This window comes from Clarias gariepinus, chromosome 24 (genome assembly GCF_024256425.1).
Source record: "Clarias gariepinus isolate MV-2021 ecotype Netherlands chromosome 24, CGAR_prim_01v2, whole genome shotgun sequence".
In the NCBI taxonomy this organism is placed as follows: Eukaryota; Metazoa; Chordata; class Actinopteri; order Siluriformes; family Clariidae; genus Clarias; species Clarias gariepinus.
In genome coordinates, this window is record NC_071123.1 from 15,513,142 (window position 1) to 15,531,934 (window position 18,793).

Consider the following 18,793-nt stretch of genomic DNA (forward strand, 5'->3'; position numbering starts at 1 on the left):
GGTCCCTCTTGTCTTCCCAAGGCACAAAATATGGAAAAATGCTCCAGACATTTCCATATTTTGCAGATATCATTCCCACCATGTTGGATTACACATCATCACTTAGTGTTGCAATAAAACTAACATTTATGTCAAGCATTTTTGTTAAAGACGTACAGATATGTATTCAATGCAAAAAGCTTTTTTCTCTTTTCTGACACTAACAGTAATATTTCCAACATTTTGCAGGCTGCCATTTGGAGAAACCGAAGAATAAAGAATAAACCAGTTGTTGGGTCAAATTAATCCAACCAGATGTTCATTTGTAAATGACCCACATTTCATTTAACCCAACATAGAGCAACCCAACAACGTGTTTAAAGTACACGAAACAACCCAGCATTTTTAGAGTGTAGGAGGGCAGTAAGTGTAAAGTGTTAAATACACACTTAGTGACAAACTTTACATCGCATACACATTGTGAACGCCTTGGTGTATTTTATAGTTATTGGTCGGTACTATAGACAAATTGCCCCATTTTTGCATGTGCTACTTAAAATGGATCACCAAGACAATGAGTCTGTCTTAACTTTGTGTTTGGGGTTAGATTTACATTTAAAATAATCTGTAAATAACCAATTCCATTTATCATCATTCCAACAGTTGTATTTTATTTATTTTTGTATTTGCACAGATCTTTTTTATTGAAATGAATTGGACCTATTTAAAAAAAATGTTTTTTTTTCCTCCAGGAAAAGAAACAGGACTAATTATCACTATTGCCTTGCACCTTCAGAGTCAAGGTTCAATTCCCACCTTGGGGTCTGTGTGCTTGGTGGGTTTCTCCCACAGTTCAAAGACATGTAGATTAGGCTAATTGGCATTCCCAAATTGCCCATAGTGTTGTTGTTAATGTTAGTGTTGCAACATTCACATGTTGTGCATGTGAATGTTATCCAGAGGTAAAAAATAGGAATAAATACAATAGTGCCCTCCACGGTCCCTAGTTTGACTACAGAAGGTCCTAGATGGATGAATAAAATATATAGAAGACAAGTCTAGATTTTAATCTTAGTGGTTTTTTTTTTACCATTTTCCCCAAATTTATCTAAAGAAAGACCAAGTAGACTAATGTCATCGCATGACATCCACCCCCTAATACCCCAAAACTGCTCCAACCAGTCCACAAGTAGGTATGGACTAAACAGGATTTCTGAAGGCATTAGCATCAGATCCTTTAAAGTCCTGAAGGTTGCAAGGTGGGGCCTCTATGTATCAGACTTGTTTGTCCAGTACATCCCACTGATCAGGTTGGATTAAGACCTGGGGAATTTGGAGGCAACACCTTGAAGTTTCTCATTACTATAAAAGGAGTGCAATTGGTTTGCAAATAGGTGGTACGTGTCAAAGAAACATCCATATGAATGCCAGGACCGAAGTCTTCCCTCGAGAACATACATTTCCCTAATCAGCTTTGGATGCTATGAAGCTGCTTTGCAACAGTGACCATTGTTAAAAGCGCTATACAAATAAAATTAAATTACGCCACTTTCCCTCTTCCCATAATGCAGACTGGTGCCATGTCTTCCACAGGTGAAAGACACATATTCCCACATGATGTTTTAAACGAACTAAGAATCACTGTGGTATGACACCTATCTGTTACATAATTTTTTCAGAAATTGGTGGGGAATCAGAGCAGACAGACTAGCCGTTGCTCCTCATGCGCACGAGTGAGCCTTTGTTGCCAGTTCATCTAACCACTTTTGGTAGGATCTAACCACCAAACACTGGAAACACCGTCAAGACCTGCTGTTTGGAAATGGTCTGAGCTAGTCAAGCAGTCTTTAATCAAAGTCAATCAGATATTTTTCCTGCTTTCAACCCACCAGACAATCCACACACATATACACACACTCAAATTCAAACACTACATGCAATTTGCGAACGCCAATTAGCCTACCCTGCATATCTTTGGACTGTGGGAGGAAACCCAGCAAGCACAGGGAGAACATGCAAACTCCATAAGAAATTAGGAAAAATAAATATATAAAAATTAATAAACACAAAATACAAAGTGAAAATAAAACTAATTAACCTGCACTTTACCTTTAAAAAATTTTTAGTCAGATAAGTATTTCCGTTTTTGAAAGCAGGCTGATACAGAGAAAGAAAATCGATCTTTCATCTAACTAATGAGACTTGCTTTTGCTTTGCACACGCACTGTACACGCATACAGACACAAAATAAAATCAGTTTTTCGCACACACACACGTGGTCACAGTGTTATAGTAAACAGTACACGCGTGCACAGATGTTGATTATACCAGTAAGAGACGCGCACTAAGACCGAACAGGGGGGACGATTACCCACAATTCCGCAACGCAAGAGAAAGAAAAACCGTTGGCTTAGTTGTGATCATGTGATGCAAAACAAGAAGCGCATGTGTGATACATGACACTCGTAAATCAAGACTTGTTCGTTTTCCAAGTCATAAATTTATAAAAAAAAAAACAAACTTTTTGCTCATCTTGTGAAACACTCGCAAACCGCGTTACTTGCAATCCGAGGTTTCACTCTATGCTCTTTTTTTAGAAGGCCATATCAAAAAGCGAGAACAATAAACTAATAATCAGTTTAAGCCATGGCAGACTGAGTCAGTAACGCAAACATTACAGGTACCAGAAAACAGTGTTTGTGTTGAAATATATCACTTTGAACAAAAAGATGTCAATTAAATTTTAATTAATTGAAACATTAGTTTAGCCTTTAAATTTGTAAAACCTTTAAAGAAATGTTACAGCTTTAATAAATATATATATGTACTTTTTTAAAGTATAAACACAAGGATTCTGGTCTCAAAGCTGGAAAGATGGCTACATCACATTTTAAAAATAGATCTACTCCTTATGTGGAAATTTGAAAAACTGGACTCATTCCCATGTCTAATCTCTAGAGACTGAGCCTGTAACTTTTAGATATTCTATTTTATGGCATGCCACTTCTAAATCCTTAAATGTGTGAGGGCAAAAGGGGTGATTAATGTTACAGAAAAGCAGCATGGACAATGGTTTCACACCCAAAGCAAATTACATTTATATATGTGCAAATGCACTCATCTATTACTGATATTTACTTACCGATAAACTTGTATGATCATTGATAAAAGAAGAAGAAAAAAAGACTTAGAGTATAGCTAGCATTTTGGAAGGTGGTAGCTCTTTATAATAGTCTAGAGATAAGGCTGTTTCTAGACATTTTTAAACTTTTAAATTCAGAAATTTAGTTTCTTAGTAACCTTATAAACTTTAATAGGCAGAAAAAAGAAAGGCGGATGAGGGAACATCTGTTTAGATCACTTATAACAAGGAACTAATCAGTTTCACATACATTAAATGAAACTAAATGGATAAAAAAAAAAAAGTACAACTTTTCTTATGACTAGATAAACAATATTAAAAAAAATACCGAGAGGATGAACATGATACGAAAAAAACCCTGTTCCAGGAAAACAAGCACATTAATGGTAATAACAGTCCCTCCGGTTCATATCAGTTTATTCTTTTCCTACAAACAGCGTAGTCCAGTGTGTAGTGTTCTTTACTTGGATTACTAAATGAATCCAAAAACAGAATGAGAAGTTAGCTAAAAAAAACAGGTGAGGCAGATGGTTTTGCTCAAATTAGGATTTTTATAATGCCCAAGAAACTACACAAACCTGGCATATATAAAGGAAACACAACAACACTGACAAGTAAAAATTTAATAAAATGATCCCATCCTTGACATCAACCTGGACACCTCACAAAAGGAATCTGTGGCAAGTATGCAGGTTAGTCCATAACTTTGTACACAATATTACAGGCAGTGTAATATATACTATAGCTTTGTTAGAGCATAGATTGATACTTATCTTGAACCTGTAGAGGGCAAACTCGGACCACAAAAAAAAAAAAAAAAAACAACAACAAAAAAAGACCCTCTAGTCCTTCAACATGCATGTTCAGAAAAAAAACTCCACAGGTACAAATGCGTCATATCCTATAGTCATTTCCAATAGTGATCTGCTGTGACTAACAATATTAAATTAAACTAAACGATGAATTATGTCCTATTTTCACGACTGACCTCTACTGGAATGTGAGTGGAACCAGGCCACATGTAGAAGACAGCTGAAAAATAATATTCAAATATGAATAAAATGTTACTTCAATACACCTTTAAACAAAATCCTGAAGAGATGGACAAGCATGACAAAAAAAAAAAAAAAACTTTACCACGCTTTGTTCTATAGGCAGTCTGCTTTGCCCAGGAAACCTACATAAAATCAAAAGCTTATTTAGGGGAAAACGTGCACTTTTAATCGACTCTGATTACACACTGGGTGATGCAGAACAAGCGGCCCAATCCCAGAGTTCAGGGTTTCCGTAAGGCAGTTAAGTACAGTACATTCTGCATCTATGCCAATAGCATGATCACTCATAACCACTACGATAAGCCTTTCACTCAGCATCAGTCACAGAAAAGAGCGCCGAGTCTCTGACGAGTTCAGTTGTTATCCTAAGGCATCTTCTTCCAGGAGCTTTTCTAGGCGATTCACGTCAGTAACTTTAAATTTTTGTCTTTCTTCTTTTTAGACTCTTCCATGCAGAGAGGGAAAAAAATATTATATTTAAAGAAAAAGTAAGCATAGGAAGCAATGTCCGTGAAGATCGGTGAACAGTAAAGCTTCCAGGCGTTGGTGAAAAACACGCGTGATCATGGTGACTGGCAGTTTTGGCTGCTACGTCACACTCTGAAACTCTCTCCTTTCCCGTCAATGTGACGCAGGCGCAGGTAAACGTCAGTGCCGATTCCCTGCATCGACTGGATAGACAGCGAGCCACCCAGATATTCGGCATACGCTCTTGAGGTGGGCAGACCAAAACCAAACCTACAGATGAGACACCGTGTGAGGGACAGCAAATCATGTTAGACATGTAGATCTGTGCATAAAATAAAATGTTCTGTTCTGACAACGCTGTTTTGTGTAAGATTTCTGCTTACTCCTCGTAAAGAAAAGTTCTTTAGTATCTAATTCAAACTTGAACATTTAAAGATACGTAATCAAATATAATATTCAGGTTGGAAATAAACACTAAGCTTTTTAAAAAAAGCCTGCCAAAAATAGTTTACACAAGCGTGTGCCATGACAAGAATCCCACCACAAGCAACAAGATGCTATGGACATGTGAGCATGAAGGACAACTGTAACATAAGAGTCCTCTTTTTTTTTGTTGGGTGTAGCAAATGGGTTCTTCATGCTGGTTGATTATACAAATGGCATATGTGTACTTTGTCTTTTGGATGTTTTAGGTTCGGCCCACTGGACACAAAAGGGAGGTTAAAAGCATAACCATCTGGGGTCTATCACTAGGGTTTTTTTTCCACAGTATCCAACTAAACTCTGCCTTACCTCAAATTGAAACATCTCTCTGCAACAATAATACTATTCACATAAATAAATAAAAAAAAAATAAAAAAAAAATGATAGTTACACAAACTTGGTAATCCAGAGCATGGAATCCATATTATGGCAACATGCTAAATGATACACATTTAGCCTAAGCTCAACTGTTGTTGCTGCTGTTAATCTTTTTGGCTGCTTTCCGCATGGCAGGCAATAAACCCACCATTGAGCCACCAGTGCCCTAGCTAGAGCTCAACTGTGATGAACCATAAAGCCAAAAAATATCTAAATGTCAAGAAAACTCTGTAGTTATAATGATTTCGATTGTGGCATACCAGGATAAAGAAATGAAAGAACTGCAGAGGTATTACATCATGCAGTGGCGATGTGTGTGGGGAGTCAATGCTGAGCAAGATGTGTGCAGGTGCTTTTAAAAATTCTCCCAGTAGGGGGCAGTGGTGTTCGAAAATACCCATGTGGTATTTTCCAGAGTGCCTGTGTGCTAAAACTGGTCTATACTGGATTGGTTTGACCTGAGCCTTTCAACTGTTGAGGCAATCATATGACTAGAATGCAACTGTCCTGTAGTTATAAATATCTCCAATGAGTATATGCATAAAGAGACAGTCTGTAGGCATTATGTATAGTGTATTAAATATTCTTCATCTTCTAGTAAGCAGCGAACTGTAGTCCAAAGTAGCTGGCCAAATCAAAATCAACAGATATAAAATCAAAAGATGAAAAGAAATGAAATAGACAACAATAAACACTGTCATGTATAAGCGCTTGTGTAATGTTAGAACACTGGTGTAACGCTCACTCACCCGTGCATGGGGCCTGACTGAGGGCCGCTGTTGGTCATGGTGTTGAAGATGTTGCTCATGCGTGGGTCCTGCGTGCTCTGCTCGGCCGTGCTGAAGTGATAGTCCATCACTTTATCCATGATGCTGTGGGGGATGCCTCCGCCCCGATCCGAGATCCTGCACAAGAACTCAGTGAATCAGGGTCACCACTGGGTCATCTCCTTCACCCACAATGCAAGACAGGTTCAAACACAGTAAAGCTCAGGGTGAATCCTGAGCTGCATGAGGCTAGAAACAGATGGCGATTGTGTTTTGTGTTATGCTTGATCACTGCGGTCGTGAACAAGCAGATAAAGTGCTGACTAGGACATGGTAAGACAAATAGTCCTTGTGTGCCATGGGCAAATTTATCACATATGCAAACAGATTTTTATTTTCAGCACTCAACATGTGTGCCTGTGTGCCTTGGGTTAATGGACTTCTGCTTCTCTGCCCTCACATAAGCACTTAAAAGCTTAGATAACAGCCTCAAAGCTCAAGTGCTGGGTCATCAGGAAGATACATTAGTTTAGATGTGCTGAGCAAAAAAAAAAGAATTTGATTAACTTTCCAAAAGTGCTTTTACAGCAAATAGAAGTCACAGACGTCAAAAGGTACGGTCTCAAGGTTTCAATGTGCTGTCAACATTCTGTTTGGTCAATTCTTAATGAAGAAAAAAAAAAGCCAAGTCAGACATACTGCCATAGACAGAATATCCCCAAATGTTTGCTGCACACACTGACCTGATGACAAAGTCGGTATCGTTGTTGGCAATGGTAACCACCACGTCGGGGACGTTGTAAGGCGTGTCCAGGTGGCTCTCCATTGTGGCCCTATAAAAACCACAAACATATTTTGCAAGGGTTAAATGGAGCATAAACAGAGTCACCGCAAGCGTCACAGCCAAGAGTTTATTAGGATATTATACACAAGCCAAATTATGTATGCCACTTTTTGCCAGCAGTTTGAGTACTTTCTGACACAGAGTACCGATCAGAGTACTTGCTGTTGTCCTAGAGAACTTTTCTGATTGCCCTATTATAGTAGAACAAATCTGCTTTTTTCGCATCTTGTGTAATAAGACATTTATTAGGACTGCATTTTTAGTTTTTTTTGTAGTTATATCTGCCCTGCACTGGGCGAGTTGCACCTTGTAGTTGTTGCAACCACAACAGTTTGGCCTTTTGGTGCATCAATTATCAAATAGTAAAAATATCCAGATGAGAGAATATTTTTTTTCCTCACGTGAAAAAGTTATAAAGTTTCAGGCATTCAGCTGCCAAACAGGTATTTTACACCTGTTTTTACTTCACTGCCAAATGGACTTTATGCAAATATCATGACCACACACGTAGACCTACGACTACATAAGGTACACATGACCCACGCGCACAAAGTAAAGTCACGTGACATGCTAAACAGACTACGCAGAGTATAAAGTGCTAGTGGGGCATGTGGAGAACTGTTTTCCAAAATATGTTTTCCATAATAAGTGTGGTGATCTGCCACAGCATCAGTGGGTGGAGATTTTACTTGCACTTTGATCATTTCAATGACTGCACCAACGGAACATAAGAAAAGGGAACAATAAATCCTTGCCCCTGTGGTTTCTGAAATTAATAGGGCATGAAAGCAATTTTTCAAGGCAAGAAGGTAAAAGTCTGTCATTGCCACTGTGAATGTCGCACCTTGTGTTTTAAATTTAGGTGAAAGTAAAATGTCCTTTATCTTCTACATTTAGAAAAAAACTAACTAACCAACCAAATTCAACACACTGTTAATGAAAGATAATCTGAACATAAATCAACAAAGGATAGCAGGTCTGAACGAGTACTATACGTCTGTGTAGATGTTTGTTTGACGACCTTTAATCTCATGATAATGCCAAGTAATCTCAACCATGAACTGTTTTGGAGTCATTACACACAATGGCCAGGTGCTAAATGACCTTTGGTCTAACTGGAGCTGTTCAACTCGGGCAGGATTTGACCTGCAGCGTGGAAAGTTCAGGTCGGGTCACCCTGACCCAAGTGTTTGTAGATAAGATCACATACCAAATGCCAGGAAAGCATTACAGAGTGCTGACTTGTTACCATGTCTGACCAAGCTTTTCAAAATGAAAGCTCTGACTGAAGGTACTGTTCTTGTTGTGTTACTGTTAAACTCATTTACACAAAACTTAAGACAACAAAACAAAAATAAATAAACCCTCAGTCCAAAAAACATCCTCATAGTGGAAAAATGGTAGTGCATTAAAGAGTGCAGACTCCTTGCACCTGAGGAATAGACTTTATTTAGTCATCCTAAACAAATTAACAATGACGCATACTTGAACGCTTTTAAATCTCAGGTCAGAGTTTTTGCGATTCGAGATGCAGTCCTTAACAACGATCATGATGTTAGCGGAAGGTTTTAACAAACACAGGTGATTGATGTAGAGAATTCATGTCTATTTGGGAAGCGTGAGAATGAACCATACTGTGCATACGGGAACATTAGGGAAACTGATCATGGGGTTACCTCATGGCATTCTTCAGTAGCTCGGGCAGGATGTAGTCCAGGGGGAGAGGAATAAACGGGAAGCGGGCAGCCACGTGACCGTTGATGCGGACGCGTGGGGAATTCCCGTACTGGTGCTCACACAGTCGCCTGAAAGGGGCACAGAGGAGAATTAGGATAAGCAGAAATGAATAAATATATATAAATAATAAATGTGGCAATTCTGACTAAGAACGAGTGGAATAAATTCATTTCGTTTATCTTAAACCAGACAAACAGATTTCATATTAAGAACGCTGGACAACTGGTTGCTTTTCATAAATCAAATATTTAGAGCAGATATATTATTATATAATAATAACAACAGTATTATTCAGAACCCTTACTATATTTATCATCAGTTAGAACAGTAAATTAGGGGCCAAAGGTCTGTGCCAATTAAACAGAATTGCAGCCCATGAATTGTATAAACATAAATCAGATTTAAATATATGGTTAATGTACTGAAAGAGAAAAAAAAAGGGGAAAGAAAAAAATAATAATTCCTGAATGGGCAAATTATTGGGTTGCATCATAAAAAGAAAACAGCTGAAACTAGGTTTAAAAACCCCTTTAATACACTATCAAAACCTGGAAGGATAGTGCAGACCTGTCAGCTTTGTGAAGATTAATAAATAAATAAATAAATAAATAAATAAATGAAAGAAAAGAAATCAAATCAAAGGTCAAGTGGTCTGAGGAATCCAGACTGATCCTATTCAAGAGTGACTGGCACATCAGGGTAAGAGGAGAAGAACATACACCCATCATGTATAGCGTCCATTGTACAATCCTCTGCAGGCATTGTTATGATCTGGGGCTGCTTCAGTTGGTCAGGTTGAAGCTCAGCATTGTTATGTGGCAATAAAATGAAGTCAGGGGACAACCTGAATTTGCTGAATGACCAGGTTATTACATCTATGCAGTTTTTCTTACCATTGCTGTGTGTGCTCTGGGAGCATGAGGAATAATTTTCACACATGAACTGACCAAAACATTGTGTGCTGTAATCAAAGCTAAAGGTGACTGAATTAAATGTTCGCAGCAACTTGGCCAGGCAATGCATGTGTATCCATCAACCTTGGGTGCACAATCCTTACTTCACTATTAAACAGAATTGACGTGAACTTGTACTGCAATAACGGATAGTGAAATCTAAGCCTCCCAATTTCTTTTTTTTTTTTATTTTTTTTTTACTCTTGCATCACATGGCAGTGTGACAGAGAGAGACAGAGCCATCAACCATATTCTGCATGCATGAGCTCAGACAGCAATAGATTTAACATCTCTATAGTGGTGCATTCGTAAATAAATTTATTTCTAGCGTCTGCAAATGGTGACGAGGTATACAGATCAGAGCAATGATGCATCAGGCATTTTAATATGGATGAAAAAGCTCTTCGTTTAATTTGCTTATGCAGGACTAAAAAGTCTGCCTTTGATCCTGGCAATGAACAGATCGATTAAAGTAAGTACTCCAGGACATATCACATTCAAATTATAAAAGCGATGAAAGACAGAGAGTCAAAATGGAAATGTAAAAAAGATCAAAAGGACCAGAACGTGCTTATGATGATAAATCCTACTGGATTTTTGCATGTCATGAGCTTGGCTGCTTTATGTGCTGAAAAAATCTGTAAACATGCCAGGTCAGAACACAGAGGACAGAGTGTTGAGACGGTCGCATTTCTGAATAGCAAAATTTAATTATTCATACAAGTAAGTGAGTTAAAACACAATAACGTGAACTCAAAGACAAACTGAGTGACGCAGCAGAATTAAATAGAACATAAATGATGTAGAACAAATACCGAAAACACTAGTTTCTGACTGGCTGATCCGTAAACAAGGCAACCTACTGTACATCAGCATGCTGGAAAGTAACCATGACAACGAGTGCAGATCATCATGAAACTCGATAACTACAAGAAAAATGAACAATAAGCATTTTAAAAGTAACAGCTCTGCTTCCTTCAAATGCTACAGAACACAAACAACTATGAACTCCATCCTGCCAGGAACAGGAGCAGATAACCATCCAAGCTCTGTTCCTCTTATGGGCATGTTCTCGACTTGTTTGTGTTTTGTTCTGGTTAAGCTTGTGCCATCCTCTAATTGGAAATGTTTAATGATCTGTTACGTAACTGCTTTGTTTACCTAAAAGGGATTCAGGAAAACGTCACAGTGAAGAGCCTGTGTAAAAGCAGTTACCAAAAACTCTCATGCAATGTTGTCTTTACCAGCAGATACATGCTCTTTGATGTGATCTAATTTTAGATCATTGATGACCTGGAATAAACTGGGCAGTTTGTCCTTTCACTTTAAACTCTAGGCCATGTAAATACAGTTGGGTGTAAAGTAACAAACCAGACGGGCTGATAACGGTAAAGAGACAGGCTTACCTTGCAAAGTCCACCCACTTCTCAGTGATCTTTTTAGGAGATAGACGTCTGCACACAATGCCCACGTAGTCAGACTGAACATGGCAAAGGAAGAGTCCAAATAAGAGCTTTGTTAAAAACGGTTCAACAATTTTCAAAGCGGTTGAATAATGACCATGGCAGAATACATAAACACACACACTCTACACTGTATATCCACTCAGAAGTGCATGTTCACGACCTCTGCACTTATTACACAGGGAAGTCCAAGCCTCTGTAAATAATTCTTTAATGCCCAGTTAATTTGATTTTGCAGGACCACGATCACAAACTCATTACAGGCCTGACATCGTTTTAAGCGTCAACCTATTTGTTTCCTTCCAAGTCAAGCTTGCTTTCTCTATGACTGTGTAACTAAACGATAACAGAATAGCGACAAAGCAAAAGGTGAAAAAAGGTGAATGTTTTAGTTCTGTAATAATCAAGACATGAACAATATCTACCCAGTAACTACAGCAAATATGATAAAATACTAGCCCCAATTTCTTGAATTAGTTTATATGAGAGGCCGTTCAAGTCAAATCAGGACTTAATAATAATAATAAAAAATGTTCTTGAAATGTAAATAAAGACACAAAACCGAATGATGTTCACAGAACACTTAACCACAGTAAAATGTTTAAATGGCACAAATGGAAAAAAATAAAATATACATTTTTAAATGCGCCAAGTGTAGTCATTCCCATAAGTGTACAGCGAGTGGAACTCGTGATTCTTAAAAAAAAGAAAACATTCCCTGTACAGTTCTGACATCGTTCCAAGCCATTTCTACATGTTTGGTCTATTGCAGGAGTTCCTAAAAGGCCAGTGTTTCAGACGTAAACAAAGTACTCCCGTTATGGCTCTGGGCTAAGTGCATTAGTGTGTAAGTGATTATATATAAAATTTAAAAAGAAAAAAATATATTGTTTTAACACTGGTTGTGTTATTCTACACAATCAAAATTCCTGGTTTGGCTTGAACGCCTTTCTAACAAACGAGACAATGACAAGTTCTTTGAATCAGCAAAAGCGCAGCCATTTATATTTAGACGTTACATTTGTCATGGAGTAACACTAACTGACAGGGGTCATGTTTGGCACTTGCTGGATTTTAAACATTACCTTCGTAGGTTAAAGTAAAAATGGTGGACTAGACTACAAGTCCAAGTAGAAAAAAAAAATAAAAATAAAAATGAAAGAAGCAAAGAAACGTACATTTTCTTCATGCAGGGCAAGATGGTGTGTGGCCAGCATGCGGATGCCCAGACGAGACGTCAGCGTTGTGTCCAGGAAGTTACGCACTAGCATCTCATCCTACAACAAAAATAAACACATGCATATACAAATCAATAATTAACGCGACACAACTGTCAAAGAACTAAGCGCAAATAAGGCCACGATATGGATGCTTGCTCACTTGAATGTGTTTGCGACACTCCCGGAATCCTTCCGCAAGCAGGGTGACCACGTCTTTGTGATCGTCGAGGAGCTGTTGAATGAGCTTGCTGTACCGAGATTCTGTGTCTTGGTCTTTAATCTGGATAACAAATAAAAAATATAAACACGCAAGAAAAAAAAAAGGAATCCTTAATTAAACTCTATAAAATAAAACAGAAGGCAGTCACCTATTGCAACTCCTTATTTTACACCCAAAATGCTTAATCAAGCCAAAAAAAAAAACAAAAAACCCCACCCTTATCAATGAACACAATGGTCCTGGTGTGTGATCTAGAACGGTTTGTTTCTACCACAAAAGAGCCAGCTGATAAGATGATAAATACCATGGTGAAGTTGATGAGATTGACTGTTAATCTTTGAGAATGTACTGTCTTAAAAAAATATCATCACAGGTAATCTGCAATCCACTCTGATGAAGCATTATCAGTTTAGAAGATTTCAAGAGTGAGCTTTTAGTTTGTTTTTTTTACTTTGTAGTGACAAGCAGTTTCAACAACTACTAAAAAAAATTTATAAATAAACTTTGTTCCTGGTTGACTTTCGCAAAAACAATTTATGTTTCAATATTATTATCAAAATGTGAATGCGTCTATGATGCTGTAACTACAAGCTATTTGCGCCAGAAACCAAAATCAAGAAAAGAGAAACCAGAAAACAGAATCAAGTCTGTAACACACTTAACTAGGTTGTTATTTTATTTGTCATTACGTCTACAACTTTTCAGTCTAGTCAGCTACAGGCAACCAAAACATGATACTGAGCTGCTCCTTAGTGGTCTAGCAAGTCGACCTTTATTACTTGCTTGGGTCATGTTCATGGCGATGAAATTATATTTCCCTAAAAATAAATGTCCTCAAGTGCCATGACCCAGTCATTCCCTGGACTATTTTGTTTACAGAATATATTAGAAAACCTCTACAAACAATAAGACTTCCTTATTGTGCATGAATTCTGAAGTGGTTCTTAAAAAGCTGCTCCAACAAGCACGGGCACCGGACCTTCTGTCATGTTTATACAGATAAAAGTCCAAACAAGGCGTTGTAGAAAAATATTTACAAAGCTTAAAACTTTATAAACAACTTGCTTCCCAACAGCCCTGCCAAATTCTGCCCTCATGACATGCATTGCGCAACACTGAAAAATCCTCCATGACCAAGCACTTAGGACTCACAGTACAATTAACCCCATGCTCCTGTCTCTGGCCCACAGTGACGGTTAAAATTGTAATTATAGAGCAGCTAAAAGCAGATCGGTAAACTTTACCCAACCTTTTTGGCTAATTTTGTTTTTTTAAACTATGTGAGATAAAAACGAGCAGGTACTTACTGCTGGAAAATCGCTCAGCACATGATAGGCCCGAATATAAAGCTCGTGCTGTGGGAAGAAGAGACAGGATGAGAGAGAGGGGAAAAAAAGGAAGAAGAAAAAAGGGGGTGTTAGATCCAGATGGCAGGGTTCCAGCAGCGCGCACACATGGTCAGCGTTCTTTAGGACTTCCTAGAACTCGAATAAAAGGAAGGACGACGCATTTGGCAAGCAGAAAACTGGAAGTGGACAACCCTCACATGTCACACACATGTGTTTGCTTGATGTTTGTGCGTTTATATAATGGACTATACTCAAATCTTGCTATATATAATTACACAGATAAAAAACACTCCGTCTCTGAGCTCTGTCTCTCTCACAAGTTCCTAGAGTGTCACACCTGTGTGAGAAGAATGTAATGTAGGTTAGAGTTCACTGTGAGGAGAGAATTTCATTGTAAACACGCTCAACTTGCACACAAAAGCCTGATTGCACAGATTAAAAAAAAGAAAGGCTAAACTCACACCTTAAGAATATTTATGTCTTGAAATAATGTAATGATATTAAACAAATGTGCACTAGCTTCCCACTGCATTCATACACCATATGTAATTTGACGTTTTAATGTTGTGAGGAGTAATATAAAGCTTTCTGAGGCATCCTCACAGAAGTAAAAGAAGGATTTACAAGAAGTAAGGATGTGCATATTTAAAGCACTTACAGTACTTCTGAGTGATCGGGTGACGAGGCAGGGGGAGATGGGGGTAGATTGTCTTAAATCATCAGCATGCCTCATGACAGATAACGAGAAAGCAGGACTCGTAATTGTAATGATAAAGGGCGCACATTTTAGTCATGTCAGTTCGAAGGCTGGGGCTGATTTCTTTCTTGCACGAACAGTACAGCCAAATAGCGAAAGACTGAAACACCTTCACTTGATGTCCACTGTGGTTAAAAATATTAATGCCTGTTTGACTGATGCACCATAAACTTCCGTACCGACTGTGAAGGTGCACGTCAACTACAATACACAAACATACAAACTACAGTATCACTAATAGCACTTTAACTGGAGGTAAACTCACCACTTGCAGGATGGTGGGGTTGCAACCGATAATAAAGGGCAGGCTGCGAAAACCTTTAATGCGATGGGCGATGCGCACAGGCAGCTCTTTATGCAGGTATCTTGCACTGCTCTGCAAAACAGGGTCACAAACTGCCATGAGAAATTATGGAGTGTTTTCGGACAACACATGATCAACAAGAGCAACAAGGACTTGAGTTTAAAATAGATTATAATTACAGGCTGTAATTACCAAGATATGGTTTTCATCCTGAGGCTTGCCTGAGTAGAGTAAGGTGCCGGGTGTGAGTCTGACAGAAGGCTGAGGAAAGAAAAACGGCAGTTGAAAAAAAACAAGGTTAAATGCTCGATGCTGATTCTTCAGGAGCTCGGAGACATGAGTGCTGACTTGTATGACAACCAGTGCATGCAATCTGATTTGATAAAAACAAATCCTGTTTAAAGAGGATTTGTTTTCTAAAGAATTCTTGAAAGGAGTCTCCAGTGTCAGTACTTTGTAACCGTGAGAGCTGTTGTTCTCCCCCAACACATACAAAGAACTTTGCAGCTTCTCTGTAGCATCAAGAGAAATGCTAATCTTTTCTATATCGAGTGAAAACCAGGACCGTTTTACTAAAATTCCAGAATATAAAATGTAATAATAAAAATAAAAAAAAACACAGGTTGTTATTGTTTAAGTTGGAAATCTTAATCTTAGGTAAGTTCCTGCAGTGTAGAGGGAATAAATCAAATCTGGGGAAAAAAAAAAAAAAAGATCACACCACCATGGAATTTTCGCAGTCGGTCCCCACAACCTGACGAGGCAGAACCATAATATTTGACATATTTTCATTTAACCGACACTGTTAAGTGAGGCTAGTGAGGATTCAACTATTTAGGGGAGCTACAGACCTAACGAAAAACAGCTTTACAACAGTAACTCTACCTGTGAACTGTTTAAGCAGCGTGTTTCTATATTCAATCAAACACTGTAAAACAAACAAGTTCAACACACTCCAGATTTCGCTGTACTCACTCTGCAGGCACTTTGTGGCGTAATCATGCGTGTTATTTCAGAACAAATAAATATTTGTGATTCCTTATTCCTATAGCACGAGGGTGAGTCAAAATATCCACTCTGGCTTAGAATTATTTTCAAATAGCTTTGAGAAAAGACATACATAATCTTTTGACAAAAACATACACTTTGTCCTTGTAAAGGTGCTTTCAGAGGACCAAACAGATTGAAGTCTGATAAAGCAACAACAGGACGTTTGAACACTTCAAAAGTACATTTTTGCAAAATGTTGACAGTGTGGGCACAAGTGTGCGGCTATTTGTCATCAGGCATCTGGTTCCTTCTAAATGGCTAACATCTGTGAAACCTCTCAAACTTTTCCATCCGTTTATAAGCAATTCTTTAAAAAAAAAAAAAGGCTTTCATAAATAACCAGGTACAACCTTAGACCACAAAAAAAAACAAAAACAAAAAAAAAAAAACTCATTACTGCATGCTACAATTCTTTCATGCAAATCACAAAAGAAGCATGTATTTTAGCTCAACAACAATTACAAATGAACTTGCGTTTCACATTCACACCTGTACAGCAGTGACTGGAATATGGTCCCGCATTGCGCTGTTAGGACAGTGAGTTTAAAAAAATGTAAGTCAATTCAATTATATTTGTATAGCGCTTTTAACAATCGTCATTGTCGCAAAGCAGCTTTATACAATCAAAGGAATTATTTAAGTTTGTATGGACTGTGATTGTGTAGAAACCGAATGGTCAGATAGTCCCTGGTGAGCAAGCCGAGGGCGACAGTGGCAAGGAAAAACTCCCTGAGATGGTAATGCGAAGAAATCTTGAGAGAAACTGGACTTAACATGGAACCCATCCTCATTTGGGTGAAACAGAGAGCAGGAATTGATCTGCATTTATATGGTGTGTTAAATGGCAGGCAATTCAGCTATAACAAAAAAAAAAAAGGCTTTTAATATAGCTGTGCAAAAATCCTTTGACTCATATCAGGTATTTTTCTGATTTCAAGCGTGATAAACAAATCTGTGTTAGATAAAGACATAGCCGATTTTAAACCCGCTTCACCTTTATCGTGTATAGCACTTATCCTGATACAGGGTCACGGCAGGCCCGGGGCCTATCCCAGGAGTCTTAGGACACGAGGCCGGTTACACCCTAACCAGGGTGGCAATCCATCGCAGGGCACACACACGCACACCATGACCAATTTGGAGACACAAATAAACCTAATCGCAGGAGGAAATCGGAGTACCAGGAGGAAACCCACAAAGCACGGGGAGAAAAGGCAAACTCCATATACACACACCCAACGCAGGAATCAAACCTGGAGCCTGGGGGTACAAGGCGACAGCGCCAACCACTAAGCCACCTGATCATAGCCTTATACACATAATATATAAAAGGAAAAAAGTCAGATGTGGACTTAGCAAAATGCAGACATTTAAGCATTGGTTTTCTTATGCATAATAATAAATCCTAAAACTATATATTTTTTTTAACTGCAATGACAATGTCCCTAAAGTGCCATCAGCTTCTGCACGCCCTCTGTACTTCACTGCTGGTATTTGGGACCAAGCCCAGGTCTGCTGTCCTTGTCTGACCTCATATGTTGACAGTAGACCTGTCTGAACTGGTAGACAATTGAAAGCCATGCTGTTTATATTTTAGGTCGAACCTCCGCCGCGCTAGTGCCAGAATCTAGCTGAGGGGCAGAAACCTATTAGCATGCTACTAGTTAAGATAAAAAGTTAGCGTTGCTAAGGTGACGCAGCAATTCTACGTCACGGCGCACGCCAGCGGTTTTATCTCCTTAGTTAACGGTCACCTTTTCGGCACACGCATCAATGGCAGACTGGTTGTAGAAAGACGTGACGGTTTTCGATCTCTCTCTAGCCAGCTCGGAGTAAGTCGTCATCGAGGACGTCGACCGGAATCTTTGGTGAACGCCGCTCTCCACCGCGGGGGGTTTTGTGCTCGACGGGAGCAGCCGAAGCCCGGTCATCCTCACAGCGCCACCGCGGCCTAACAGCAGCTCTGCCGCACCGCACGCCACTCTCCGCCGCATTTTCCACCGTTTCTCCGCTCCCCGGTATTTCTCCTGATCACACGCAGCCTAGCAGGCCATCTAACCTCGCTGTGTATGTGCACAAAGGCACGTCCCAACCGACACGCTCACGAGCACGCTCGCGGAGTTTTATATCTCGGCTGCTTGTTTCGACTAAAGGAGTGAGCAGTTAGCCAATCAGAAGCTAGAATGGTGGGGAAAGCCACACCCCCTTACAGACTCGCACTATTGTTCAGAGCCCAAGCAGAAAACACGTCATTAATGCTTATAGGGTTCATCCATTTTTATGTCGACATAAAAACAGGTTCTGCTAGGCTTTTTAGTTCGTTTCTACAACAGCCTGAAGTCAGAAGTGTGCGGTGCACCCCAGTACATTTACATTTACATTACATTTACCCCAGTAACACCATTTCAATTCAATACTCATCCACCAATAAAGGGTTAGGCAGTTTGCCTCAGTCTACAGAGGGCCAAAAGTTTAGAAAATGTCACAAATATTAATTTTCACAATGTCTGACACAGGACTGATGGTAACGCTCACCTTTTCTTCTCCAGGCAAGCTTTTTTTTTTACCTGATGCCCAAAACAATAAAAAAGGGGGGAATTTGTGAGAGAAAATGACTTTACCCC

The 18,793-nt window shown here is 38.9% G+C and overlaps 1 protein-coding gene across 1 annotated transcript; it reads right to left on the reverse strand.

Annotated features, from left to right (window-relative positions):
* Window positions 1-3,652: 3,652 nt before the first annotated feature.
* Window positions 3,653-18,303, reverse strand: bckdk (branched chain ketoacid dehydrogenase kinase). Its single transcript, XM_053485581.1, has 11 exons — window positions 17,924-18,303; window positions 15,312-15,380; window positions 15,081-15,191; window positions 14,017-14,064; window positions 12,650-12,769; window positions 12,448-12,546; window positions 11,213-11,286; window positions 8,793-8,921; window positions 7,016-7,105; window positions 6,255-6,410; window positions 3,653-4,914 (listed from the first exon to the last, which is right to left on the reverse strand). Exons 1-11 carry the CDS (start codon window positions 18,161-18,163, stop codon window positions 4,770-4,772), a joined length of 1,281 nt encoding a protein of 426 aa, XP_053341556.1. The 5' UTR covers window positions 18,164-18,303; the 3' UTR covers window positions 3,653-4,769.
* Window positions 18,304-18,793: the final 490 nt, after the last annotated feature.